General features: G+C 38.6%; 4 protein-coding genes across 4 annotated transcripts; all 4 read right to left on the bottom strand.

Annotated features, from left to right (window-relative positions):
- Positions 1-9,145: 9,145 nt before the first annotated feature.
- On the bottom strand, positions 9,146-10,069 carry LOC139136310 (tripartite motif-containing protein 2-like). Its single transcript, XM_070704036.1, has one exon. It carries the CDS (start codon positions 10,067-10,069, stop codon positions 9,146-9,148), a length of 924 nt encoding a protein of 307 aa, XP_070560137.1.
- Positions 10,070-10,440: 371 nt separating this feature from the next.
- Positions 10,441-11,199, bottom strand: LOC139136309 (E3 ubiquitin-protein ligase TRIM33-like). The gene has a single exon (XM_070704035.1). It carries the CDS (start codon positions 11,197-11,199, stop codon positions 10,441-10,443), a length of 759 nt encoding a protein of 252 aa, XP_070560136.1.
- Positions 11,200-18,545: 7,346 nt separating this feature from the next.
- On the bottom strand, positions 18,546-19,367 carry LOC139136308 (E3 ubiquitin-protein ligase TRIM56-like). The gene has a single exon (XM_070704033.1). It carries the CDS (start codon positions 19,365-19,367, stop codon positions 18,546-18,548), a length of 822 nt encoding a protein of 273 aa, XP_070560134.1.
- A 1,301-nt stretch (positions 19,368-20,668) lies between these two features.
- On the bottom strand, positions 20,669-27,043 carry LOC139136307 (tripartite motif-containing protein 2-like). The gene is made up of 2 exons (XM_070704032.1): positions 26,416-27,043; positions 20,669-20,805 (listed from the first exon to the last, which is right to left on the bottom strand). Exons 1-2 carry the CDS (start codon positions 27,041-27,043, stop codon positions 20,669-20,671), a joined length of 765 nt encoding a protein of 254 aa, XP_070560133.1.
- Positions 27,044-27,136: the final 93 nt, after the last annotated feature.

Here is a 27,136-nt window from a genome sequence, read left to right as displayed (position 1 = left end):
CATCCCTTAAACGACAATATAGTGTTCGAAAATCTTTTTGCAGACCCGAAGGGGTTGATATCGGCCTAACTTTCAAAATGGTATGATCCTACTTGCAGAAGTATCGATTATTCAACGTTTTGCGCTTGGGATGTATATATTACCGAACACAACCAATTGTTGTTGTTTAGTAATGAAGTCATGCGCAATGTTTCTTCCGATTTTGGCTGTGCATATTTCACACGTGTACAGTGGCATGTAGACAAGTATAAATTCACGGCCACGAGGCACAATTATCTTTTTGATCAATGTGTCATAGTGGTAGCATGGCACAGGAAATGTATCCAGATTTTTCTGATATCTCTGATGAAGAGTTACCGGAAGCCTCACAAACAGCATATCTGACCGAGCTTGGCTTCGTAACTATCGATCTACCAGTGACCAACATCCCTTCGGTGAGTCATTAATTAGTAATTTCCACCATTTCCACCTTTTTATACTTACCCTGTCATTGGACATGCAAAAGAGAATGTAATATTGAATATTTGTTTTCTTTCAATAAAGGATATTCCGGGAGGGCGGTTCGCTGACCCAATGTCGGACGTCTATACGTGCAGGGAGTTGCACAAATTCCATCCCCAGGAATATTCGGCGCCGTAATATGTGGGCCCTACGGACTTATGACAGCTCATAGTATAGAAACGATGGCAACTGACGATTCACATTATTGGATGAGTAAGTTCATTGTGGAGGTGATGAAAGTCGACGGGCACCCGTACCCACCAAACATTTTACTCTCATTGTTTGTTTTAAAAGACAAACCCGGATAAACTTTCTTGCCGACTAAGAATTCGTAGGGTTCGACTCTAGTATTGGTATTGAAACAAACAAGAAACTGGTTTATTAGGCAATATCTACTGAGTAAATCAATATACTGTGGAAAATGAAACTACTAGGTGACCATTCCCCTTGATTCTTGTTCGCACAATGGTATTCTTGAATGGGAAAAAGTTTGCCCTCAGAAGTGGACAGGAACACGGTGCGCTTCGCTTTGACCAACCTCCGATTACTTTGAATGAACCTGATAGCGACACCCCGTATCTGCTATACGTCGAAGACGTGTCAAAGAGCAATCTAGGCGTACTGAAACACATGAAAGTGCGTCGTCGCAAGGAAGGACATTATGTTAGTAACGATAATCCAGTGAGATGTCATGTCCGGCTATATAAAAAACGTTTCGCTGTGTCCACCTTATGGGAAAACGAATGGATTCTATTTGCAGCCCCTGTGCAAATACAAAGGATCATCAAAGGTGTGGTTCAAAAAACAGCCTGTAGGTCACAACACCAATTAAAACTGAAAATACCGACGTCAAAGACCGTGAAATGTCCAGCAATGTCAAATCTGGCGTGGTTTACAACAATTGTATTTTCAATATTCATAAATAGAGATTTAAATAAAATTAAATAAACATGTCTGAATATTGCACTCTGTAGTTATGTCTACAATTTTATTGGGAGGTAGGTCGCGATATTGTCTCAAGGCGTAGTCGAGGGGCAATATCACGACCGTGCAAACAAATATTCGTTTTCGAGGCATGATGGCAGAAATTTCACGAGATGAAGTCAAGTGAAATTTTTGCTATCATGCTGAGAGTTCACCAGGTTGATATCACCCCTTCCAAAATATCAACTCAAAATGAGGTTGCTCTCTAAAATTTCAACCACTAAATCTATTCTATCCGTGACGAGTTGTGTATCTTTAATAATTACCTGAACTCCTCAAATACAAAGGAAAAGCTTCCTCAAATGCATAAGGAAAAAGAAAGTTGATGTACTGATCCCAGGGTACTAATTTAAATGGTGTTAGGGACTGGTAAGTTTCTTCAGCTTGGGGGACCGTTGATTCATTGGAGAGTGGATTGTCACCCCATTTTTTCTGTTTTGTTTTGTGTTGTTGTTTTTTTTACTTTGGTGATGAGGGTCACCATGTTTTTGAAATACGGGGGGTGCGTTTTTGAATTACGTACCAGCCACTAATTACATCATTCAGTTGCATTTTTCGGCGCGATCTTTGGGCGCGTAAGCCTAATATATCAGAGACACAGGCCTATATCAGAGATATCTGGATGTTTAGAAATTGAAAGTTTGTTTCGCAAAGCGTCATACAAGCTATGAATTTCATCATTCAGTGAGTTTTCCCCGCGTCCTTCGATCGCGAAACTTTGTTAATTCAGAGATAGATATTAGAGCCTCTGGATTTCTGCAAATTGAAAGGCTGTTAATGAAAGTGTACAAATCATTATGAAATCTGCAGTTCACATGAAAAACATGACGAAATCATAGTCTATTGTTTTTTCTATGAGAACCCAGTATGAGGGAGCAACATACACTAATATCACACAATGATACAGTGACACATTTCAGAAAGAGACAAATGACAAGATATTTTCATTTTCATTGATGCAACTAAATTTCCTTCCTGTCACAGGTTTCCGAATAAAAGGTGTTTTTATGAGTAAAGTGATAGTTAACGAAAGGCAGTTTTTGTCATAATTAGCTGTGATTTTATGGTTTCACCGATAAAGGAACAGGTAACATTATTGGAACTAATTTGGGATAATTGGATCTTCATATTTTTCAAATTTCTCAAAATTGTTTGGTGCCATGCAGCTGAATGTTGCAATACTACAAATTACTCATAAAACAAGTGTATAACTATAAAATGGGCTTTAAATTCGCAGAGTGAAATGATCTTGCTCCACCGCCCAATTATCCCAAATAACCAATCGTGTTAGGTCCTCTAGGATAATGTTGGGATCCTTTTTCTTGTTTCTTAAACAGTACAGTTTTATTACATCATACGTGTGTGTTTCTGTGTCCACTACTCTTCGGTCTGGTCCTTTGTTCGGTGATTCTGAATGGACACAGGGTGACCAAAGTTCATGCAATCTGTAGTTTTCTTTGATATCGGAAGCGCTGAGGCACCTAAATAGATAGAATTTTGCTATATAGCCGAAAGAGGGCGTTTGTCTGTACTATGCTGTGTTGTGTCCGGAGGCATCCAGATGCTATGGCAAGCTTGCGTGAGCCCCCGGTTTGTGTGTGAGTGTATTTGTGTTTTAGGGGGGAATGCGATGGATGTTAGCTACCAGTCCTCAGGACCTGAGAGATGACACGACGACAACCAACAAACATTGCACAGCGCCCGGACTACAATTATGGCAGCTGGAGTGAGCCAGCAACTTTCCATACTGTTTTTCTCTCAGAATAACGTGATCCCTATAAATATGTAAATAAGTTTTAGTGACCCATCCTCGGATAAAGGTAGAATACAGCGATCATCAACTAATCTAGCATTTATTCACAAGAAGTCTATTAACAAAGTGAAGTGCAAGAAACGATTGTCAGTAGCCCGAAAACAGAACCAACAGTCTTTCATAAATTGCTGATTTTGAAGGATTTTATGTAGTATTTATGAATTCAGTCTATTGCTTCAATCGTAGACAATGGAACTCTTCCGCTTCGCTATGACTCATGGTGCAAACAGTGAAATGATGGATATTGCCTATTAAAGGGATACAGTCGTCGGAACTGCGCTCATAGGCCATATGGGACACATACGACCGATGTAAACACTGTATCCAAGGTACGATGGTGATTAATGAAAGTTAAAACATGTCTGTCATAATCTACATCGTATAATTTAAATGTTGCAGCTACGATTATGAGGTGCGTCTAGATGCTGTGCACGAAATACATTGTTTGTAAACAAGAAACTTGCACAATCCGACGACGGTTTCCCTTTAAAGTGTAGAAGTACAAAGTTATAGTGTCTCATGACGGTGATTTTAAATCTTAGCTAGACCAAAAATACAGCAATGAAATATTTGTATTGTGAACAATTTAAGGTTTCTTTTATGGAGAATACAAGTAATGATCGTCATTTACAGAGTGTGTAAAATTAGGTTATTCTGCTCTCCTGTCAAATGATTTTCGAAGTTGTACAGTGTCATATCTTTATTCTTTGTCATGAAAGAGCATATAGTTTTAAGTTTCCTCGACCGCTATAAGACAAAGTTTAACACTTTTGCCCTAAATTTCCCTTAATCTGGGATAAACTACCGTTTCAACACAATGGGACTGCCACAAATTCTCGTTGTGAAACGGTTGAAAAAAATTACGTATAGAGCAAAGGTTTGACATGGTTTTGACTGGGTCATTTTGTATGCTCGCACAACAATCAAAACATCCTTTCAGCTCATTTTAATTTCACTGTAACATATCTGAGTTTCTGATTACCATAGAAATGAAGAGTGGCCCTATCTTGATTGATGATGAAAATTCCATGGTAAATTTAAAATCCCTTTCCAAAGAATTCCTACGAATGATAAACTCAACACTGGTTAGAAACAGTCAATGAGAGTGGTTTAACTCACATTGTGAAATTATTCATCAGCTCTATGTTTCACCACCAATAACTCAAGAGTTAACTAGAAAGCATTTGCAAGCAAAAGCGAAGTTCCAGAGACCAGAGCAGCGGAAGAAACAAGAGAATGTGTGACAAAGATAGGTGCAGAATGAAAGAGTGCTTTGGATTTAATATTCAAGCACGTACCTATAGTTAGGGCTGCTAGCAGTAAACACCACAATACAAGTAAAAGCAAGGCAGTCAACAGATTACAAATGCCTACATGTACAGTAAAAACGCAACAGATACATACGGGGGCGACAACGCACGGAAATGTATATCAGACGACATTCTCGAGAGCCAGAGCAATAATTTTCGCTCCGCTGACCTACGCAAAAATCAATCGCTTGACGGGTAGCGCTGAGTTGTTGCCGTAAAGAGGCGCGTGGTTTACGACGATGATCAGACGAGAGGAAACATCGGACCTAGGCCGTTGAAATTGAAAACCGAGGCCACATGCATTTTCATTTGATTAAAAGCACAGACTAAAACAATTTTCATTGCAATGTCGCTGTTTTCACGAGATACTGACCGTTTGATCTTGGAAAGTTGAGCTGCTTTAACGTGCAGCCAACGCATGCCGGCGCCGGTGCGGTGACAGGGCTGTGTGTTGTTATCGGCGTTAAACGGCCTCGCAGACTGGTATAGGAAAAACCGCTGGTGGCTCCTCAGAAATACGGCGGGCAGTTTCTCCGCCAAAACAGCCGATTTTGAATCCAAATTTTGCATTGACCTTCGTTTTCGAGCACACCCACCTCGCAAAGGTACACGATGTACCCAGCCGCGCTTGTAAACTTAGGGAAAGCCTAATTTTCTTTCTCTATGCGAGCGAAGCCATCTTATGCGCCGCCATTGTTACATTCGGGCGAAACAGTATAGCGCCACGTACGGCGAGTATTTAGAGAAAAATAAAATCAAAAAGCAACAACAAACAAAGCGAAAGAAAGCTAGAATTATTAATAGCTGAACGCAATATGATAGTCGAGCAATGCAGAATAAAAAATAAATAAATAAGCACACAAGAAATGCCCGTAAAACCCGTCCGAGCTGAGCGATGACGTCATAAGCGTGTCGCAATGCATTCTGGGTAATTAAGGTAAAATTTGTGTATAGCATGTTCTATGATAGTAATACCGGAAATAGAGAAAGAAAGAAAGAAAGAAAGAAAGAAAGAAAGAAAGAAGGAAAGTGAGCAAAAACTAACAGTTCCAGAGCTGGTCTCTGGAACTAATTACTCTCGTTGTAAGAAACACAGCCAAGGAAAGTTATTTATCAATTATCAATAATTGTGATAGAAATAACAAATATAGTCATGTGCCTGGCCAAATATTCATAGTCTTGATGTAAACTGCCAATCATGTCACTGTGTTCACTACAATGTATCTATCACTGTTATACGAAAAAAGCTTATGAAAGTCGTATACCTGCAGCAATATACCCTATGGAAATAATGAATGACAGTAGAGTTAAACCTGGAATTTGAATGGACCACGGTACAAACACAACCAGGTGTGCAAATGCGAACAGGTATACCTCTATTTCCATACTTGTTTGTACTTGTACACATGATAAGCTATCAAACCTACTATGTTGATGCTATCACGATTATATTTTCGAGCAATGTCTTCATCGTAACGGTTTGTAGCCCATCCTACATTGTCAACACAGGGCGATAAAACAAAAACACATCTGAAAAGATACCTCATAATGAGACACGACGTTATTTCTGACACAGCTCTTCTCATTTTCTTACTGCAGACAATGTTAATGATTTAAGAAGACTTACAATAAATTGTGTTAGTTAATCAAAAGTTGTAGGTTCTTAGCACCTCATGGATTCTACAATTACTCTGGATGGTTTCTTTGTAAGCCATACAGGAATATAGATCAGAGAAGAGAGCTTCAAATATACGGTGCATGCACGATAAGTACGAAGTCACTGTGTGTAGTGTATATCTTTAGCTTACACTTGGAAAGGAAGACAGTAGTTAGAGGGCGCTGTGACTTAAAGCGTGGAAAAAAATGAATTCGATGCAAGGCGTTTATACATAGTGCCGTTTCATGATACGCTGCTCTGTAACCCAAAGGCAGTGAGATGATTTGTGGAATTCAAGATATCGCCACTGGAGACGATTATACTTTCTGAACAAAACTTTGAGGGAAAGCAAACGATGTTCAAAACGTTTAACTGCCCGTGTTGCCGATACCATTAGGTTTGAAAAGTGTTTCTCTCCAATCAATCAACTTCTCTTCCTGCCACTCGCCGAGTGAAACCTTCCAGCCGACCCTCTCCCCAACCACAAACACCCTCTGGTGACCTCTTGACACCCCTGACAGATACTACCGTTGCTCTCTCGCCGACACATATCACGGATAAAATATGTTCACCACATCCCCATCATACCGTGGAAAACATTTAAATCCCAATCCCTCTCTACCCTTGGGCACATTTCAAAGTTTCCCGCTGAAGTGTATACATTTCTCACACTGATGGAAAATGAATATGATCATCCCCTCGTGGACGTGAGAAAACTTGCGCCTATACCCGTCGGTACTCGTCTTGCGAATACCATTTTTCTCAAGAAGAAAATTGTTTGACGTCCCTACACATCCTTCTATCGACGATGTAAGTCGTCACTATCCCCGGCCCCAATGTTGTGCGTGTGTCGATAAGTAATCAAAACAAACGACTGCAATTTGGTCAGACAACATTTTTAAGTTTTATATGCGTTGGGACCACCAAATAAGTGTCGTCAGAGCTGAACTTGCTATGAATGAATGTCTTAGATCTTCGAATTTGGTGCAGAGTTTCTAATTCTTTTCAGACGACTTGTCTTAATTCATGAGATGGTTTTGACGCAGTAAACAGATAAGCGTTTCTCACGTCCCATGGATATTGAACTGAAAATTATATCGAAGCAGATTGATAGATTTAACTCTACTCAGAGACAAGAATTCAAAGAAATATTCAATGTTCAAAATTTACTGGCATAAAATACAAGACGTTACATAAGTAATAATTAATATTTTGATATTCTAAATAAGCAGATCTGCATAAAGTGTTAGCGCAAATTTCATGATACCTTCACTTATTCTGTTTTCATCAATGCAAACAGAATGCTATGATAACTCTACCACTCGATTTGACAGGGACTTTGCGTGTTACTAGCAGATTCTTTTTGAAATTTAAGATCAGAAATAAAGACCTTTTAAAATCGCTTTTTCTTTATTTTGACCGGACACTCCTGTTAAGCTCTTCGGCGACAAGGTGATTCATTTTCACTGCTTGATGTGCAAACGCACAGCCGTAGAGTCTGCTGCCTTGCAAAAGCGAAGCGACTGATCAGGTCAAGTGAAAGGCAAGCAAGGCACATAGAAGTGTGCGTTCATGACCATTTGTATTTCATAACTACGTATAATTGAGAACCAACAAAGCCGTGTCTCAAAGAGCAATTGTTTGCTACCCTATATTCTAAGATTGCATGACATCATGTACAGTGGGAGCAAAACGATACATTTTGATTTATCACTTGTATTATAACAGCATCATGAAAAGAAATATTTCCAACGAGAATAAATAAATAATAATGACATTCAAGTCTGACTGTGTAGATCGTTCCCTGGTTTCCTAATTTCAAAACAAACTCATAACATCTTCTCTCAACGGAGTGAATGGTAAACCTTCCAATCTTTCGCCCTCTCAAGTTGGAGCTGCAAAAACTTTATTTAACTTTTTTTACTAAAAGTCATAAGTCTCATATAAGTCATTTTAGTTCAATGCACGCTAGAAATGTGGAATAGGCACAATTACTATAAAATATCATCGTAAGGAAAATATGCTGAAATTTGGAAAAAAAAACCACTGAAATACAGACTGAGGTAACGAAAATAGCCTGCAACTTAACAAAACAATAACTGAATTTATGAAAATTAGTTTTATCTACTGACCTTTTTCAGTTTGTTATTAAAATTGATGCGGTTTTCAATATTTGTGTTTAAAGTTTGTATGATATTTGCAGGTTATTGTTCTACTCACCAAAACATGTTTCATTTTTTGTCAATTTCACAGCATAAAAAATCACTTTCAATATTCAATTTTGGACTATAGTCGGGAGCAGAACTCACATGACAACAATAACAGTATAGTTGACACGTGTACAGGTTGAGTTGCCAATCTGAACACCTTGCATCCGACATACTTGGGGTTGTGCAACAAGAAACTGTCTTGACATTAAAAACGATAATAGTGAAAAACAGCAATAGTTTCAGCTGCTGGCCGTTTAAACTAATGTACACTCTGGTAAATTTTACTAAAACATTACCATGAGACCGGCCTGTATCTGAAATTTAAATTCGCAAAATCACGAATTACTCAATAAATTAATCGATAAACCGATAAACTGGTAAATTTAAAAAAAAAACATAACCATGAAAAAGACATTTAATTGTACTGACAAAATCATGCGTCACTCAAAATATGCAAACTTAAAAGTAATTTACCTGTGGTATTGTATTAATCTTTCTACAAATCACTTTGTAGTTTGTTACTTTGCTGGCAGTTGGATGGACGTTCAAGTTTTATTCTCTTTATGGTATTCTCCTCCGGACTTTGAAATATTGCATGAAATATGAGGACCATTTACACTCATCAAGAGAACATGCAATAACACACCATGTAACTAATTACTAGGCAGCATTATTGTGTGAAAACTTTAATGCAACTGTTACCGTAATCACTAACTATAACTCTTTCATCGTCAGTGACGCAGATACCAATGGGATGGTTAAGAGCATCACTTACATCATCGATACGGCAAACAAATTTACCATTCGATTCGTATTTCACAATTCTGTTATTGTTGTATTCTGCGACATACACATAGCCGTGTTTGTCCACAGCAACTCCCTGGGGCCAGTTCATCCGACCATGACCACTTCCACGGGAGCCAAATCTATAGAGGAACTGACCATCACCATTGAACACTTGGATTCTATGGTTACCACTATCTGATACATAGACATTGCCGGTGTTGTCAATACAGACAAAGTAGGGATAGCTCAACTGACCCTTCTGACTTCCATTACTACCGAATGATTTGATGTGATTGCCGTCTTGATCGTAAATGTGAATACAGTGAGCACTAAATTCAACAACATAAACCTTCCCATTGACAGGATTGATAGCGATACCAATAGAATATTTAATATTACCCTTTCCAAAACACCTGATTAGTTCACCATTCTCATCACAGACAATTACCTGCTTATTTCCAGCATCTGTAGTAAAGACATTACCATTCACTGATACAGCTGCATCATAGGGATAGAAATTACTGACATTTGCAAACTTGAACATCTTCCGATGTCTTCCATTTACAGTAAAACTTTGTAATCTTTGATTGTTATTCTCAGCAACCAACACGTCACCGTTTCTCATCATTGTCATCCCCTGTAAACCATTAAACTGACCAATCCCTGAACCCATCTCCCCAAACTTACACACCAACCCTTTCTTAGCGATAACCTTAATGTTAACCGGTGATCCTTCTACTGGTTTCTTACACACTGTCACTGACAATTCATGTTCCCCCTCTATATCTACACGTGTTTTCAAAGTCATTGTTCCATCTCATTGTCCTTGACTCCACTTTCTCTGTGTTACCGTAAGGTGTCTTCATCACAGCTTCAACTTTGACACGATATGATACCTCTTCCCTGTTTAGGCTTGATTCATTCGCGTTTCGAATGGTGCATGTGATGTCTTCGCCAACTCGAACTGTTGGAGTGACTGAGTCCACTTTGTACACCGTCGGAATGAATTTCATTATCCCAAGACTCCCCCTACAGAAGTCGTCACGTGGTTGAAACTCCATGTAGTCGTCTTCCACTGGCTCTACCTGTGTCTGTACTTTCAGCAATTCTTCTGTTTGATGATCAAGTCTCCTCTTTGCAGACAGTAGCTGTGAAGTGTTCCCATAATGCACCAGTTTCTCAACGAGTACTTGTCAGATCATTTTTACCAATGTCTAGTTCTTTCAATTGTTCAGTCAAGTTAACTCTTCGTTTTTCGTATTCACCTTTCAACTCTGTCAGTAGTTTGTTGCCATTTTCTTGTATCAGACGCGTTATTTCATCAGTGGTTTGACGGATGTGTTTTCTCAAACTTTCCTCTTCTCTTTGGAAAGACTTTTCTAGAGGCTCAAATATTTGCTGCACTTTGAGTTTACTATTGCTAGCTTCAGATTCTTTCACTTTCACTTTGTCAATGACCATGTGTAAGTTTTTGGTGAATTCCTTTGCGGCATCTTTGACACATCGGTACTGGTGTTTTGTCAGAGGATGATCTAATGCAATACACCTCAGACAGATTGTCCTGTTGCAGGTATCACAATAGAATTCGACCGGGTACTCTTGATGTGTGTTACAATAGACAGGAGGCTGAACAGAGGCTGGGTCATTGGACTTTGCCGCCATATATTCATCAAAGCAGAGAAGGCGATGAGATTTCGTTGCGGGAAGCTTACCATGTGCTGTGGCGCAGATACTGCAAAAATCAAACAAACAGACGGTACAGTACTTTGTCACATCGCCTTGTTCACATCCGTCGCATTTCTTTGAAGTGTTTACGCTCTTCTGTTCTTCAAATAGTGCGATTAAATCATTCAGGAAGATGTTGACCTGGATTCCTGCCACGCCATTGTCGGTGAGTTCATGAACTCTACGGCATACTGGACAGGTAATGGCGCCCATATTATCTCCAACTTACCCAGACAAGGCTCACAGAAGCTGTGCAGACACGGCAGAATTTTGGGATTCTTATATCGTTCACAACAGATGCCGCAGAGTAGGAAATTCTCGTCGATTTGTTCGGTTAGTTGAGATCCACTTGATGCCATTTTGTTCGCGATATTTCTAATGATCTACGTAACTTGTTGTTACTCAAACCGGTTCAGTGATTTCAATAGTTCCGGGAAGCAAGGCTTCATGGGATCGACAGAATGGGGTCATAAATTTTCATTGGATTCAGAGCAGGGCTTGGTACGGTTCAAAGTACAGTCTTCAATGATGTTGAGTACGAGGTAGCCCTGCGTACAGGTATGTGTGTTCCCGGCGGAACACACAGACCTGTACGCAGGCTAAGTACGAGGTAGTCATTATTGCAGACAGCAATAGCTGTACCTTGCCATAACGTATTTCATAATATTTGTTCTGTAAAACACGATTCTCATATGATACTCAAACACATGTAAAGTCATTAAAAAGCAAAAAACTGTGCATATTATTCCTATACCGTAATATTCCCAAGCACCTTTTTCAGGAATGAGTGATGGATCGGTGATCTAGGGATCATGTTCAAAAACGTCTGAGCATGTAACAGTCCATATAGCCACAAAGGATACAGGAAGTGTAAGCGGATTTACTTAAACACTGTGGCAATATTGTAAAGAGAAATAGCCAAACATAACCAACCAACTGCCGAACAAAATCAAGCGTGGATTACGATGAAGCAAAATATATTTTGAGGAAGTAGGTTGTTTTCTTGAGATTGCTTAATTTTATATTTCTTCATATTTTTTTCGAGCACTTACAATTATGACAAGCGTTAAAAACGTTGGACAGAGATGTCAATCAAAATCACTTAAAGTTCCATTAGCTGTATCTTCTGGCGATTTTTCCGTTAGTTTTGTTGAAATGATCACTGGCTCATGTTTAAGAGTGTGTCAAATAACAGAGAATCGCATATTATTCGGAAACATTACGTGCCCGACAACTAAATAACATGTGATTTTACAACGAAAATTTCAATTTTTGTCCGGACAGAAATACAAACTCTGTTGACACGCGGATTGCAACGTAGGCATTCTTCTGCACCTGCACGAGCCATTTACAGCAATTTTCAAAATAAATATTCATTACTTATGCCCGGTACTTACGTCGTAGTCCATTGTCCGAACACGTTGCGTAGCCAGATGTCTGGCAATCCACGACGCAATGTTGTTTTGATCCCCCAATAAAGGTGAACTTGTACATCTCGCGTGATCGCGGCGTCACCATATCTGCGTTCTCCCCAGCACGCTGAGCATGCCAGACGTCAACAAACGAGCTCGGAAGGGCAACACGTTTGGACAAAAATTAGCAGTTTTATGTGGCTATAACATCACTAATCATGTTTGTTTCTTCGTAAAACAACATTTTGCAACAAATATGAGCCTCCAACATGGAATTTTCCGGGTAAAAAATGGTCAAAAGTTACAAATAATAGCCCTTTAAACTTTCACCCCCCCCCCTTTCTGTTTACAGAAACAATAGGCAGAATAAATACGATACAGTAGTACCACTATTTGCCAAAATTATGGCTTTTACAGCTCTTGTCATAAACTGCAAACGGGGGGGGCTATCTAAAGGGAGGTCATAGCATGCATGATCAATTTCATTTCAGTATATGCTTAATCGATTAAACAAATTAAAGTTCACAAGTTCGTCCTTGAATATTTTATACGAGCCTTTGTTCTCGCTTTGACATCGTGGTATATTTGAGTACGGGTATCAATACAGTACTGCCACGTCGAGGAAAACATATATCAGACTTCGCTTTTTACAAACCGTTTTTAACAGAAAAAGCAAGGCCCTGTGGTATAAAAGGGCAGGTTTTGCCAAGCTTGAACTTCCCCGTTGATCTTGAATCCCCTAAGGTAGATAAAATGTTGTGATTATTGCTATAATATGACTGCCTGCTGTGAACTTGTCTCGGCGGTACAGCCAACAACTGAAGACAAAGACATACTGATGGCTCAGTCAGTGAGGCAATGAAGGAGATCGGATTCTGAGAGAAGATTACATGATAGCTTTGAGAATTACTTAACCTCTTCAAATACATTGGAAAATATTCCTGAAATGCAAAAGCGAAAGAAAGAAAGACTCGTAATGAACTGATCCAAGGCCAGGGTACTTATTCAACTGGTGTTATTTGTGAATATAAACAGTGAGATATTTGGGGTCATATTTTCTTTGCTTGTTACGCAGTATAAATTAAGTTGTATTAAATCGTGTGTGTGTGTGTGTGAGTGTGTGTGTGTGTGTGTGTGTGTGTGTGTGTGTGTGTGTGTGTGTGTGTGTTGTGTGTGTGTGTGCTTGTGTTCGCTACCATCCAGTCCAGTTCCTCATTCATTGATTCTGAATGGACAGTCTAGGAGAGACCAAAGTCCCTGCAGTCTGTAGTTTTTATTAATATCAGAAGCAGCATGGCACCAAATAGATGGAATTTTGCTAAATAACCGTAAGAAGGCGTTTGTCCTTACTATATTTGTTGTGCACGGAGGCATCCAGATGCTTTGACCAAGCAAGGTGAGCGTACCGCGATAATTGTAGCCCCCTTTATGTCTGTATGTTGTTTTTGTTTTGTTTTGTTTTTCTTGGGTGCGATGGTTGTTAGCTGTAGTTACCCAGCCGTCCTCAGGGCCTGAGAACTGGCACAACAACAACCAATAAACATTGCACCGTCACAGCGCCCGGGTTAGAATTATAACAGCCAACAAGTTTATATACTGTTGTTCACTCAGAATAACGTCATCCAAATAAACATGAGGATTGGTTTTGGTGACCCATCCTGGGAGGAAGATAAAATACAATAATCTTCATCCAACATTCATTCACAGGAAGCTATCAACAGAGTGAAGTATTGACACTTTGCGAGTGAAACAATTGCCCACGATTCGAAAAGAGTACATGTACCGACAACTCTTCATAATATCATGTGTTTTGGGGCTTTTGTGTAGCATTTATGAATTAAGTCCATTGTTTAAATCAAAGACAATGGAGCCCTTCAGCTTCACTGTAAATGATTTGTAATTGTTCTCTACGACATGGTGCAAACAGTGAAATGATAGATATTGCAGATAGATATTGTTGATGAGTAAAAAATGGGACTTTTCATCACACTGCTTGGAGTACGAGTAGAACACGAAACTGAAATAGATACACAAGACAAAACCACCAAAAGATAGCCAAAAGTTACAGCTATAAATTGACAACCCTACTCATAATTCATATCAATTAGCGAGTTTCGTTAAAAGACCCCCTCTTTATGTTTCATAAGCCCTTGATATTCTCAAATCCCCCGTCAATCCCCCACAGAGGTGTTTGTAAATGCAGCCTAAGCCTTTGTGGGGATTTTTTTAATATTATAAAACACAAACACAATGTGCATGTCGTTACCCATGATGTACCCTAACTTCATTCTGTGTGTTCAGAAGTGTACACGGAGTACAAATATTTTCAAATATTACCTTTCTGTAAATACATGGCAGTCCCTCTAGTATTTGCAGGTAAGTGATCTCGCTAAACATCAATAAAGCAAATCATCGCATCCACAAGTGACCGACGCATGAAGACCAAAGGAAGCTGTATGACTTCAATTTCAGTGCTTCGCATATTAAGCACATTTTCATGATATAGCTGCAAGTGTTTCCATGGAGATACCACATAACTAAGCTACCTTAGGCCTGTTTAGGTTAGGACACGCATAAATTTTCATTCCACATGCCCTGTCAATTCACCCAGTTGTCGTGACTTGTTTCTGAAAATCTTGAGATTCATGCTAACCATTTGATGACTGTAACATACTCATAGAGATGCTGTGCCCGAAAATATTATCAGAAAAGAAATTAACGTTTTGTTTGTCGTCTTCTCAGTGCAGTAACTGAATGAACAAACGAAGTAGACTCATAAATACTTGTGTTAGTGTTATGACTTTTAGTATTTTGATAAATATGTCAAGGACAGCAAACCAGTACAATTTCGAGAATTTGTAGCGGGGTTGTTTTATGTGCAAAGGTACAGTATAACGGACAGTTACTTGTGGTTAGGTAACCTAGCAAAAGGGGTATCTTTTCCTCGAGTAAGACGGGAAAAACTGCACGCCCACCAAGACAGTGCTTTTTACGCGAACAGTTCAGTTTGCATACCAAGACAAGTAGTGGTGAATATGTTGAGAAACTGGTGCATCATTGGAACGCTTCACAGCTAATGTCTGCAAAGATGGAGTTGGTCATCAAACAGGATCCAATCGCAATTTTTCGGTTGCTGATGACATTGACTAAAAGTAGCAGACCTTTCTCCTTCGTAAGATTAGAGAAAAATTGCTAACAATCGAGCTTTCTGTTCTTTCAGGGTAAAGCTCTACACTTTATGAACTTCACTTTCGAAATTTGCGTCAGTTAAAGTAATTTAAAGTGGAAAATAAACAGAAAGTCACACGATTTGATAACATTTAATGTTACACTCGTCAACTTTGATCTGTAGAAGCCGAGCAAATAAGTGTTGTAGGTACTGAACTTGCTAATAGATGAAACCATTGCAAAGGTCTATAATGAAACAAGAAAATGTCCATAGTAGTTTCCTCACCTCTTTATTGCCGGAGTCTTGGTCTAAATCATAAAAAATTTGACACACAAGTTGAGTTACAATACTAACACGATTGGAACTAATTTGGGATAATTGGATGGTGAAGTGATGTCGATTTAATCTTCAAATGTTATCGTATCCGCTTTTCTTTTTATGTTACACACTGTTTTTATGAGTAATTTGCGATATTGCAACATTCAGCTATATGGCACCTAACACTTTTGAGAAATTTGCAAAATATGAAATCCAATTATCCCAAGTTAGTTCCATCGTGTTTACTTCAAATCTCATATATATCTATAAATAGATTTAAGTTTACAACATTTCAAGAACTCAGAGAAATAAACTGAAGTCAAATTCAGTAGAATAAAAGGTTAAACGTTACACAATCTTATTGAATTTAAGATTTGAAAATAAAATACTTCTTCTACCTCATTGTGGTCGGATACTTTTTAAAGCTCTTCGGCAATAAGGCTATTCGCAGCAACCGCTTGGGGTAATTACGTACAGTGGTGAACACGTCATACCAATGGTGAAGCGCACAGTAGATTGTCTCACCAAAGGGAAAGGAAAATTTTTTCACGTGCTTGACAAATTAGGAGCAAGTCAGATACAAGGGTACTTTCACCATTCATTAATTTATTTACACTACAATCACAGAAACATAACTGAGCAATGTCTCTATTGTACTTATTCTTCACACATGGTATCAAGATCACATGGTACCACTTAAAGTGCAGGCTTGTAATTTGCGCTGCAACTCCATCTTTAAAATAAACATGGTCGCCAAAAATGAATGACTATTATCAAGTTCAAGTTTAAACGTAAATTCGTTTCCTGGTTTCCTGTTTTTAATGCAAAATACGTCATTCTTTACTTCAACGGAGTGAACAGCAAGCCTTGGAACGTTTTGAGTAGAAAATGAAAATGTAGTTGACATTTAAACGATTAGCTATTGAAAAAAAAAATCAAAGTTACAGATACTGACTCTTGAACCGATACAGTAGTAATTGTAATTTTCAAAAAAACATTGCCACGATCAGACATTTAGTTGTACTGACAATATCATGTGTCACTCAGCAAATTAGAAACTTGAAAGTAATTTTAATCCCTGTGGTACTGTATTTATCGTTCTACAAATCACTTTGTATTTTGTTACTTTGCTTGCCGTTTGATGGATGTCCCGCAGTTTTATTCTCTTTGTTGTATTTTTACCAAAATTTGCAATATTTTATGAAATATAAGAATCGTTTGCAGTCATCAAGAAAACATGCAATAACAAACCTAGATAACCTCTTACTAGCAGAATTATTGCGTGAAAACTTTAATGCAACTGTTACCGTCATCACCCACTATAACTCTGTCATCGTCAGTGACACAGACACCGATAGGACGGTTAAGACCGTCACTTACATCATCGATACGGCAAACAAATTTACCATTCGATTCGTATTTCACAATTCTGTTATTGTTGTAATCTGCGACATACACATAGCCGTGTTTGTCCACAGCAACTCCCCGGGGACAGTTCATCTGACCATCACCACTTCCATGGGAGCCAAATGTATAGAGGAAGTGACCATCACCATTGAACACTTGGATTCTATGTTACCACTATCTGATACATAGACATTGCCGATGGTGTCAATACAGACAAACCAGGGATAGCTAAACTGACCCTCCTGACTTCCATTACTACCGAATGATTTGATATGATTGCCGTCTTGGTCGTAAATGTGAATACAGTGAGCATTGTTATCTACAATATAAACCCTTCCATTGACAGGATTGATAGCGATACCGACTAGGGGCCTTAATCTTACCCTTTCCAAAACACCTGATTAGTTCACCATTCTCATCACAGACAATTACCTGCTGATTTCCACTATCTGTAGTAAAGACATTACCATTCACTGATACAGCTGCATCACGGGGATAGAAATTACTGACATTTGCAAACTTGAACATCTTCCGATGTCTTCCATTTACAGTAAAACTTTGTAATCTTTGATTGTTATACTCAGCAACCAACACGTCACCGTTTATCATCATTGTCACCCCCTGTACACTATTAACTGACCATCCCAGAACCTTTCTCCCCAAACTTACACACCAACCCTTTCTTAGCGATAACCTTAATGTTAACTGGTGATCCTTCTACTGGTTTCTTACATACTGTCACTGACAATTCATGTTCCCCCTCTACCTCTACACGTGTTTTCAAAGTCATTGTTCCATTCTCATTGTCCTTGACTTCCACTTTCTCTGTGTTACCGTCAGGTGTCTTCATCACAGCTTCAACTTTGACACGATATGATACCTCTTCCTTGTTTAGGCTTGATTCATTCGCGTTTCGAATAGTGCATGTGATGTCTTCGCCAACTCGAACTGTTGGAGTGACTGAGTCCATTTTGTAGACTGTCGGAATGAATTTCATTGTCCCAAGACTCTTCAACCTACAGAAATCTCACATTGTTGAAACTCCATGTAGTCGTTTTCAATGGCTCTACCTGGTCTGTACTTTCAGCAATTCTTCTGTTTGATGATCAACTCTCCTCTTTGCTGACATTAGCTGTGAAGCGTTCCCATAATGCACCAGTTTCTCAACATATTCACGAGTACTTGTCAGGTCATTCTCACGAATGTCTAGTTCTTTCAATTGTGCAGTCAAGTTAACTTTTCGTTTTTCGTATTCACCTTTCAACTCTGTCAGTAGTTTGTTGCCGTTTTCTCTGTATCAGACGCGTTATTTCATCAATAGTTTGACGGATGTGTTTTCTCAAGCTTTCCTCTTCTCTTTGGAAGCACTTTTCCAGAGACTCAAATATTTGCTGCACTTTGAGTTTGCTATTGTTGGCTTCAGTTTCTTTCACTTTCACTTTGTCAATGACTACGTGTAAGTTTTTGGTGAATTCCTTTGCCGCGTCTTTAACACATCGGTACTGGTGTTTTGTCAAAGGATGATCTAATGCAGTACACATCGGACAGATCGTCTGGTTGCAGGTATCACAGTAGAATTTGACCTGGTAATCTTGATGTGTGTTACAATAGACAGGAGGCTGAACCGAGGCTGGGTCGGCGGACTTTGCCGCCATATATTCATCAAAGCGGAGAAGGCGATGAGATTTCGTTGCAGGAAGCTTACCGTGTGTTGTGGCGCAGTTACTGCAAAAATCAAACGAACAGACGGTACAGTGCTTTGTCACATCGCCTTGTTCACATCCGTCGCATTTCTTTGAAGTGTTTACGCTCTTCTGTTCTTCAAATAGTGCGATTAAATCATTCAGGAAGATGTTGACCTGGATTCCTGCCACGCCATCGTCGGTGAGTTCATGAACTCTACGGCATACTGGACAGGTAATGGCGCCCTTCTCTGCCAACTTACCCAGACAAGGCTCACAGAAGCTGTGCAGACACGGCAGAATTTTGGGATTCTTATATCGTTCACAACAGATCCCGCAGAGTAGGAAATTCTCGTCGATTTGTTCGGGTAGTTGAGATCCACTTGATGCCATTTTGTTCACGATATTTCAAATGATCTACACAACTTGTTACTCAAACCAGTCAAACGACCATTGTGCTATAGTAGTTCTGGGAAGCAAGGCTTCATGGGATTGATAAAATGGGGTCAAAATTTTCATTGAGTTCAAAGCAGCCCTTGCTTGGTACGGTTCAAAGTACACTTTTCAATGATGTTAAGAACATAGTTCTTCATGATATTTGTTCTGTAAAACATAATTCTCTACGATGCCTTAAAAAAATACATAGAAAGTTATAGGAGGCGAAAAATTGTGCTTACACAGTAATTTTTTCTATAACTTTTTTTTCAGGCGTGTGAGCGAAGCATAATGGATCGGTGATCTATGGATCATGTTCAGAAACGTCTCTGCAATATGGCCCCGAAAGGATACAGAAAGTATAAATTGATTTACTTCAACACTGTGGCAAATATTGCCAAGGAATAAATAACAAAACAAAACCACGCAATTGACGAACAAAACCAAGTGGATTACGAAGCAAAAAAGATATTTGAGTAAAAAGATTGTCTTCTTGAGATTTGTTGATTTTATATTAATTCATATTTTTTCGAAAATCTACAATTATGAGAAGCGTGACAAATGTCAAACAGAGATGTCAATCAATTACCTTTTCAGCCCCCTTTTCAGTTTACAGAAAGAATATGTGAAAGAAAAGTATGATACAATAGTACCAGTATCTGCCAAAATTATGCAAATGAATTTACGGCTCCTCTCACAAACTGTAAACCTGAGGGGAGAGGGGGTACTTTAACTCAAGGGAGGTCGTACGTGCATGATAAATTTTATTTCATTGTAGGCTTCATTGATTCTGACATCGTGTGAACTTACTCTGTTTGTAAAGTCCAGGAGCATTTATTTTCGGTTACATGGCCACCTGTTTGTGTAAGTTGTGGTTAGGTAATTTGAACAACAATTTTTGTCCTAGAATTGTTATTAGAAAACTGGAGAGTAGTGTGTGAGGGATGTTGATTAATGTATCAGTCAGTGAGGCTCCGAAGGAGAGCGGATTCTGTAAAAAAATTGTACGATATCTTTGAGAATTACCTGTACTTCTCAAATGCGAGGGAAAAATTTCCTCAAATGCACAAAAGCGAAAGAAAGAAAGATCCATGATGTACTGATCCCGGGGTACTAATTCAAATGGTGTTGAAGATCATGGATTGATGGAGGGTCACCCTGTATGTTTGTTTGTTTGTTTTTTACTTTGGTGATAGAGGGTCACCATGTTGTCGAAATGCTGGGGTAAGTGTGTTTTTGAATTACGTACAGCAGGGAACCTAGATATCTGATTGTTGTTGTTGTTGTTGTTGTTGTTGTTGTTGTTGTTTGTTTGTATTTTGTTTATGTTTGTTAGTCGTGTTGTTGTTGTTGTTGTTGTTGACAATAAAATTCAACAAACACAACTGTTGTGTTGCTGTTAATGTTTCAAATGTAATGTAGATGTCATAAGAAACGCTACAAGGACACTATCATTACTTTGGCCCGATACAACTCTCTGCTAACGTACACTCTCTTCATACACTTAAACGTATGAAGAGAGCGTATATTAATATATTATATGAGAAAGAGAGAGAGAGAGAAAGAGAGAGGAGAGAGAGAGAGAGAGAGAGAGAGAGAGAGAGAGAGAGCCACTCTTTGATGTCCGCAAAAAATTATCCACCGCCCCAAGGTTGAGGATAGAGAGCGTATATTAATATATTATATGAGAGAGAGAGAGAGGAGAGAGAGAGAGAGAGAGAGAGAGAGAGAGAGAGAGAGAGAGAGCCACCCTTTGATGTCCGCAAAAATTATCCAACTCCCCCAGGTCGAAAAAGCTGACCAGTCCCTCCTTTGAAGAATAAACCATGAGATACTTTGGATCCTCTTTTTCGCTTGTTACGCAGTGTAAATTAAGTTTTATTACATCATATGTGTATTCTGTGTCTATGTGTCCGCTTCTCTCCAGTCTGGTCCTTCATTCGATGATTCTGAATGGACAGAGGGTGACCAATGTTCAAACAGTCTGTAGGTTTCTTTGACATGAGAAGCGCTATGGCACCTAAATATAGATAGAATTTTGCTAAATGGCCGAAAGAGGGCGGTTGTCAGTACTATGCTTTGTTCTGCCCGGAACTTGGATGAGCCCCCGGTCTGTGTGTTGTTTCTTTTATTTGAGGGTGGGGGATGCGATGGATGTTAGCTACCAGTCCTCAGGACCTGAGAGCTGACACGACGACAACCGACAAACATTGCACAGGGCCCGGGCTACAATTATTGTAGGTAGAGTGAGCCAGCAACTTGCCATACTGTTTTTCGCTCAGAGTAACTTGATCCCTATAAATATGTAAAATTGAATTTATTGGCCCATCCTCGGAGAAAGGTGCAATGCAGCGATCTTCTACTAATCCGGTATTTATTTACAAGAAGTCTATGAACAAAGTGAAGTGTGAGAAACAATTGTCAGTAGTCCGAAAAAAGAACCAACTGTCCTTCATAAATCGCAGAGTTCTAGCTGCAATAATTGTATAGCCCCCGTTTGGGCATAGCGCGAGCCGTACGGCACAAGCCCAAGCCACATGGCCCAGCTCCACCAGGGCTACAGTTATTGCAGCTCGCAGAGTTTTGGGGATTTTATGTAGGTAGTATTTGTGTATTCAGTCTATTGCTTTATTCGTAAACAACAGAACTCTACCACTTCGCTATGACTCGTGGTTCTCCTCCATAAACATGATACAAACAGTGAAATTGATTAAAGGTATACAGTCACCTGTAATCTAAATATGCCCATATATGGTCAAAGGGGCGTTCCTTGCTATTCAAAATGCCCATGTGAGGGGGCTGTTCTTGAAAAGTTGCCACTGCTTAAAATCTGTGATTGGTTAGATTTTCTCTTTCCATGGTAACTGTGGCAAAATTGGAACAGGTGACAGTATACCTTAGTAGACAGTGTTTTTAAATCTTAACTACCCAAAAAAACAGTGATGAAATTTTGATGAAATGTGAACAAGTCAAGGTTTATTTTGTTGAGAATACAAGTAATGGCAATCATTTACAGAGTTTGTAAAATTTAGGGTTTTCTGCTCTCTTTTCAAATGAATTTCAAAGTTGTGCAGTACGTGTCTTATCTTTATTCTTTGTCATGAAAGAACAAAGTTTTAAGTTTGACACTTTTGCCCTAATTTTCCTATAATCTGAGGTAAACTAACATATTCAACACCATGGGACTGCCACAAAACTCTCAGTGTGAAAGGGTTGAAAAAATTGTGTAGAGCTAAGGCTTGACATTTAAAGTACTGTTTTTTTTATTGGGTTCTTTTGTGTGCTTGCTTATACAACATCAAAACGGCCTTTCAGCTCATTTTGATTTCACTGTAACATCTCTGAGTTTCTCAGTACCATAGAAATGAAAGGTGACATTGTCTTGCTTGATAAGGAAAATTTCATAATAAATTGTAAATCCTTTTCTACAGCATTCCAAGGGTTGATGAGAGTTATGATGCTGATGATCGAACTCGGACATTTGTTAGAAACAGTCAATGAGAGTAGTTTAACCCACATTGTGAAATTATCCATCAGCTGTATCTTTCACCACCAATAACTTAATAGTTAAATTACTCTCATTGTAAGAAACACCGCCAAGGAAAGTTATGAATCAATTATTCATAATTGAGCGAGCAATAACAAATGAAGTTATATACCTGACAAATATTCATAATCTTCCTGGAAACTGCCAAACAGATTCATCACTACATTCAATACAATGTATGCATAGCTATTATACGAAAAGATAATGAAAGTTATGTATCTAAAGCGATATATCTAATGGAAATAATGAATGACAGTTTAGTAATGATTTAAACCTTGAACTTGAATGGACCACTGTACAAACACAACCAGGCGCAAAAACGCGCACAGAAATACCTTTATTTCCATACGTGTTTGTACTTGTACACATGATAAGCTATCAAACCTACTATGTTGATGTCATCACGATTTTTTCTAGCAATCTCTTCATCGTAACGATTCAAGTGTAACCCATCCGACGTTATTTCTGACACATTTCTTCTCCTTTTCTCACTGCAAACAATGTTCATGATTTATGCAGACTTTCAATAAATTGTTTGAGCTATCAGAAGTTGTGAGTTCTTAGCACCTCATGGATTCTACGATTACCCTGGATGGTCATCCCTTTGAGTTCAAATTTTACTGGGATTGTTTCATTGTCAGCCACTACACGAATGGATGAGAGAGAGAGAGAGAGAGCTTCACATATACGGTGCATGCACGATGTGTAGGTAATCATTGTGTGTAGTGTATATCTTTAGCTTACATTTGGAAAGGAAGGTCAGTACGTAATTAGAGGGCGCTGTGACTTGCATCGAGAGTGAGAAATGAATTCCATGCAAGGCGTTACATACGCAGCGCTGTTTCATTATACGCTGCCCTGTAGTAAAAAGGCTGACAGATGACTTGTGGAATTCGAGAAATTGTCACTGGAGATGAATTTGCGTTCAAATTTACTTTCTAAACAAAATCTGCCCAAGTTCCCGATACCATAGATTTGAACAATCCTTCTATCCAATCCATCAGCTTCTCTTATTCCCACTCGACGTCTTCTCTGAAACCTTCCCGCCGACCCTCTCCCCAAGCACAAAACTCTCCGATGAACTCTTGACACCCCTAAAAAAGCTACCGTTGCCATCTCACCGCCACATATCATGAATAAAATATGTTTACCCCTTTTCCAACATCATACCGTCGAAAGCATTTGAATCCCTCTATTTATCTACCCTTGGGAATCTTTCAAAGTTGCTCGCTGAAGTGTATACATTTCCCACACTGATGAAAACAGAATATAATCATCCGCTCACTGATGTGAGAAAACTTGTGCCTACCTGTCGGTACTCGTCTTGCGAATATCATTCTCCTCACGAACAGGCTTGGTTTGCTGTCCCTATACATCCTTCTGTCGACGATGTCTATATGTAAGTCTTTACTATACCCGGCCCTGTTGTGAGTGTGTCAATGCGTCTTCACATGTCAGTAATCAAACAAACGACTGCAATTTGGTCAGACAACACTTTTAAGTTTTATATGCGTTGGGTAAACCAAATAAATGTCGTCAAAGCTGATCTTGCTATGGATGAATCACTCAGATCTTAGAATTCGGAGCAGGGTTTTATTTTTTTTCTCTACGTCGTGTTGTAAAGCATGAGATGGTTTTAAGGCAGTGAATAGATAAATATTACTTAAATTCCATGAATATTAGACTGACAATTATATCGAAGTAGACTGATAGATTTTAATCTACTCTTTGAAATCTACAGATTTCAAAGAAATATTTAACGTTCATATTCTCGTGTGTAAAATATAAAACTTTACATATTATATTATTATTTTGAAATTCTAAATAGCCAGACCTGCAAAGTGTTTGAGCAAATTTCATGACACCTTCCGATATTGTGTTCGTCGATGAACACAGAATACAATGACACTATACAACTAGAAAATTCTTATCACTCGATTTGAATGACACTTTGCATGTGGTTCGCCGAATCTTCTTGAATATAAGATCAGAAATAAAGACTTTATAAAATAGTTCTTTCTCTTCATTGTGACCGAATACCTATGTTAAGCTTTTCGGCGACAAGGTGATTCATTTTCACTGCTTGATGTGATATGCAGTCGTAGAGTCCGCTGCCTTGCAAAATCGAAGCGAGTGATTAGGTCAAGCGCATAACAAACAGATGCAAGGCACATAGAAGAGTGCATTTATCCATTTGTATTTATAACTACGATAACAGAGAAACAACAAAGCCGTGTCTCAACGATCAATAGTTTGCTACCCTGTATACTAAGATTGCATGACATCATGTAAAGTGGGAGCAAACCGATATATTTTGATTTGTCATTAGCATCATAACTGCATCATGAAAAGAAAATTTCCAACGAGAATAAATAACTTTTATGATATTCAAGTCTGACTGTGTACATCGTACTCTGGTTCCCCAATTTCAAAAAAGACTCATGACATTTCTTCTCAACGGAGAGAATGGTAAACCTTCCAATATTTCTCCCTCTCATGCCAGTGATGGCGAAACAACATTAACGTCATAAGAAAAAATTTCAAGTTAGTTCAATGCTAGAAATGTGGGATCGGTACAATTTCTATAAAATATCTTGCAAGAAAGTGTAAGATTAGAATATGCTGAAATCTGGAAAAAAAACACTGAAAAACTAAGATGACGATAGAAGTCGACAACTTAACAGCACAATAACTGAATTTAAGAAAATTAGTTTTATGCAGTAACTTTTATTCAACTTGTTATCAAAATAAACGTTTTCAATATTTGTGTTTAAAGTTTGTATGACAAGTGCAAGTTTTTGTTCTACTCACCAAAGAATTAATGTTTCAATTTCACAGCATAAAATTCATTATTACTACTAATTTTGAATTCAAGTCGGGAGCAGAATTCAGATGACAACAATATACAGTATAGTTTACGATAGGCTCAACACGCTGTATTTCAACATACTTGGGTGAGTAGAACAAGTTACAGTCTTGACATAAACGACAATTATAATTGTGAAAAATAGTAACAGACAGCTACTGGGCGTTTAAGCTAATGAACACTCTGGTAAATTTTACTACATTACCATGAGACCGTGCTGAATTTTAATTCGCAACTAGCGAGTACTCAATAAATTAATCATAAACCGATACACTAGTAAATTTCAGAAAAAAACATTGCCATGGAACAGACATTTAATTGTGCTGACCAAATCATGCGTCACTACAACAAATTGCAAACTTAAAAGTAATTTACCTGTGATATTGTATTATTCTTTCTACAAATCACTTTGTATTTTGTCTCGCAGTTTGATGGATGTTCAGTTTTATTCTCTTTATGGTATTCTCCACCGACGTTGAAATATTGTATGAAATATGAGAACAGTGTACAATCATCAAGAGAATATGCATGAACAAACCAGATAACTTCTTCTAGGCAGAATTATTGCGTGAAAACTTTAATGCAACTGTTACCGTTATCAGCCACTATAACTCTGTCATCGTCAGTGACACAGACACCGGTAGGATGGTTAAGACCGTCACTTACATCATCGATACGGCAAACAAATTTACCATTCGATTCGTATTTCACAATTCTGTTATTGTTGTAATCTGCGACATACACATAGCCGTGTTTGTCCACAGCTACTCCCTGGGGATAGTTCATCTGACCATCACCACTTCCATGGGAGCCAAATGTATAGAGGAACTGACCATCACCATTAAACACTTGGATTCTATGGTTATCACTATCTGATACATAGACATTGCCGATGGTGTCAATACAGACAAAGCAGGGATAGCTAAACTGACCCTCCTGACTTCCATTACTACCGAATGATTTGATATGATTGCCGTCTTGATCGTAAATGTGAATACAGTGAGCACTGTTGTCTACAATATAAACCCTTCCATTGACAGGATTGATAGCGATACCAATAGGGCACTGAATCTTACCCTTTCCAAAACACCTGATTAGTTCACCATTCTCATCACAGACAATTACCTGCTTATTTCCACTGTCTGTAGTAAAGACATTACCATTCACTGATACAGCTGCATCATAGGGATTGAAATTACTGACATTTGCAAACTTGAACATCTTCCGATGTCTTCCATTTACAGTAAAACTTTGTAATCTTTGATTGCTATACTCAGCAACCAACACGTCACCGTTTCTCATCATTGTCACCCC

The sequence above is a fragment of the Ptychodera flava genome, chromosome 7 (assembly GCF_041260155.1).
Source record: "Ptychodera flava strain L36383 chromosome 7, AS_Pfla_20210202, whole genome shotgun sequence".
Lineage (NCBI taxonomy): Eukaryota > Metazoa > Hemichordata > Enteropneusta > Ptychoderidae > Ptychodera > Ptychodera flava.
This window is presented reverse-complemented; position numbering and strand designations above follow the sequence as displayed.

Bases quoted from the DNA above. Each gene is read 5' to 3' on its own strand.
- LOC139136308 (XM_070704033.1), bottom strand. From the start codon at position 19,367: ATGGCATCAAGTGGATCTCAACTACCCGAACAAATCGACGAGAATTTC.
- LOC139136307 (XM_070704032.1), bottom strand. From the start codon at position 27,043: ATGTTCAAGTTTGCAAATGTCAGTAATTTCAATCCCTATGATGCAGCT. The intron at 20,806-26,415 runs GTAACAGTTGCA...AAACATTAACAG, and splicing joins AGTTATAGTGGCTGATAACG to CAACACAACAGTTGTGTTTG.
- LOC139136309 (XM_070704035.1), bottom strand. From the start codon at position 11,199: ATGGGCGCCATTACCTGTCCAGTATGCCGTAGAGTTCATGAACTCACC.
- LOC139136310 (XM_070704036.1), bottom strand. From the start codon at position 10,069: ATGACTTTGAAAACACGTGTAGATATAGAGGGGGAACATGAATTGTCA.